Here is a 2,794-nt window from a genome sequence, read left to right on the forward strand (position 1 = left end):
GGATCAGGGGCTGCCCCGGCTCCGGGCCCGGCTCCGGGGGGGCCCCGTTGGCGCAGAGCGGCCCCTTGTCCCCCTCGGCCGCCGTCTCCAGGGACAGGGCCGGGAAGAGCTCGCTCCCGAAGCGCGGCGCCAGCAGCTCCAGCGTGGCCAGGTACTTGGACATGACGTCGCGCTCCGAGAGCCGCCCGGCGCCCACCGTGTGCCGCTGGAAGCGCCGCAGGAAGCGCCGGAAGACGTTGCGCATCCGGAAGCGCGTGAGGAAGCTGTTCTGCTGGATCTGCCGCTGGAAGGAGCGCGGGATGCAGTCCTTGAAGCTGCCGGAGGGGGAAACGGGGAGAGACGGCTCGGGGAGAGCTCGGGATGAGCTTTTCCGCCTCGTCCCGGGTTGTCCGGAATGGTTCCCGGCGTTCCCGTCCCAATCCCAGGCAGCATTCCAGCCCATTCCCGTCCCAATCCCAGGCAGCATTCCAGCCCATTCCCATCCCAATCCCACCCAGCATTCCAGTCCATTCCCATCCCAATCCCACACAGCATTCCAGTCCATTCCCATCCCAATCCCACGCACCATTCCAGTCCATTCCCATCCCAATCCCACCCAGCATTCCAGTCCATTCCCATCCCAACCCCACCCAGCATTCCAGTCCATTCCCATCCCAATCCCACACAACATTCCAATCCAATCCATCCCACACTGGATTCTCCACAGTCTTTTCCTGGGGCTCTCTGGGCATCCCAAGTTCCAGGGATGGGACCCTGGGGCTGCTTCCAGTGAGGAAAACAAGGAGGGAAAAGGGTGGGGAAAGGAGGGGGAAAGGCCCTTTGGCAAAGCAGGAATTCCCAGGCACCTGTATTTCCGGGCCACCTCCTCCAGGGAAAGGCCCTTTTTTAGGGCGATGTGGGAGAGGTGGAGCACAGCCATTCCCAGGCTCTCGTTCTTGAACCTCTGGATCTCGGGCTCGCTCCGCAAATCCCGCAGGGAGGCGACGTCGTGGATGAATTCGAATTTTCCCTGGTAAAAAAAAATGGGATGATTGGGGAAAAAACACGTCCCTGAGCTGAATTCCCGCAGGGACTTTCCATTAATTCCCTCTCTTAATTAAAGTAAATCAAATTAATTAATTTAGGGTAACGTTCCTTTATTATCCCACCCTTAATTTTAAAGGTGGGATAAAAAACAAATCAATGAAAATTTTAACTTCAGATTTAAATAAAACCACCCCGAACTAAAACCCCTTCCCAGGCCAGATTATCCCTAAAAAAATTCCGGAATCCCACCCGGCCAAGCTTCCAGCAGGATAAAACCTTTCCAAAGGGAAAACTGGAGGTGGGGGGGGAGATGTTTATCCTTCAAAAAAATGCCTGGAGATGGAAAAAACGGATCCTGGCAACAGGACGGAGCCAAATCCGGACGGATTTCAGGGAATTCATCCCAGTTTTCCCAACTCCCGCTGGATTTACGGGAATTCCTCCCGTTTTTTCCCAGCCCCAGCCCCGTTACCTGCTCGAACAGGTACTCGAAGGAGGATCTGTCCAGCAAAGCTCCTCCAGAGGGTTTTTCCTCCAGGGAATCTCCCGGGCGAGGCACATTCCGAAAAACCGCCGGCTCCTTGTCGTTCATCCCGTGCCAGTTCCGGAAATAGAACCTGGAATGGGAGGAGGAGGAGAGGGAGAGGGGCTGGGGTTGAGCCAGGAGTCACAGTCCGGGCTCAAACCCGTGGGTTTGGGGTTTTTTTTTAGGAATAAAAGGTCCTGAGAGCACAGGAAAACCGGCCACATCCGTAAAAAAAGTGGGATTTGGGCACAGGGGGTGAATCCGGACTGGGAAGTGACGGGAAGCAGCCCCTGGATGTTCCCTGTTGGTCCCAAAAACCTTTGGATGGGGCGTTGTCCCCAGGATGAGAGGTGGGAGAAGGAACAAGGAGCCACGGGGAGAAATACTGGGAATAAGGAAACGGATTTTTCCGTGCTGGAGGAGAGGCAGGGGCTCTAAATTCATTATATTCCTCACTTGGACCAGCCCTGCTGACTTTTCCAAGGAAATCTGGACATGGACAACCTGGGAACGCACAACCCCTGGGAGCAAAGAGGTGGGAAAACCTGACGTTCCTTCCAGCACAACCCCAGGGAAAACCCGGGAATGGTGCCCAGGGCTCAGCTCTGGAAAAGCCCCGGGCTGGGAGGGGAGAGGCCTCACCTCATCCTGAAGATCAGGTGGACGTTGGTGTCTTTTCCCACCTGGAACTGGTGGTTTGGGGGGAGCCAGACCCGGCCCTGGGGGTCGTAGAGGGCGAAGAGGCTGTAACACAACGGGGTGATTCCTGCCGGGACAGAATTCCGAGGGTTTCACCGCGACACCCCTTTCCCAGCCCGCCCTTCCCACCCCTCCCAGCGGCACAAATCCAGCCGAGCTTCCCGGGGACTGGGAACTGCTCGGCCCGGGGGTGAAATCCAGCGGGGAAGCAGAACCCCGGGAATTCCCGGGGGGATCCGTCCTGGCCGGGGGGATCCGTCCTGGCCGGCACTCACCGATCCTGCGGGCGAGGTCGATGCAGATTTCCTCGGCGCTGAGGGACCCCTGGGAATAGACCCGGCAGCGCTCCCGCTCCTCCTCCCCGCTCCAGTGCAGGAACACCTTGAGCCCGGGCCCGGCCGGGAAGGAACAGCCCTCGGCCTCGCCCGGGCTCTGCTTCAGCCCCCGCTGGCACAGGGACATGGCGGCGCCTTCCCGAGGGGAAAACCGGGAATAACGGACCGGGACAGGGACACGGGGCCGTTCCCGACGCGTGGGGGGCCC

General features: G+C 58.9%; 1 protein-coding gene across 1 annotated transcript in view; it reads right to left on the bottom strand.

Moving 5' to 3' along the window:
• LOC108510385 (non-receptor tyrosine-protein kinase TYK2-like) overlaps positions 1-2,777 on the bottom strand; it is a 10,928-nt gene extending 8,151 nt beyond the window's left edge. The window contains 5 exon segments of the mRNA XM_017840064.1: positions 1-314; positions 846-1,009; positions 1,499-1,643; positions 2,195-2,318; positions 2,527-2,777. Coding sequence (XP_017695553.1) covers positions 1-314; positions 846-1,009; positions 1,499-1,643; positions 2,195-2,318; positions 2,527-2,713 — 934 coding nt within the window. The 5' untranslated portion in view covers positions 2,714-2,777.
• Between the last annotated feature and the right edge of the window lie 17 nt (positions 2,778-2,794).

This window comes from Lepidothrix coronata, unplaced genomic scaffold (genome assembly GCF_001604755.1).
Source record: "Lepidothrix coronata isolate B3197 unplaced genomic scaffold, Lepidothrix_coronata-1.0 Scaffold766, whole genome shotgun sequence".
Taxonomy (NCBI): domain Eukaryota; kingdom Metazoa; phylum Chordata; class Aves; order Passeriformes; family Pipridae; genus Lepidothrix; species Lepidothrix coronata.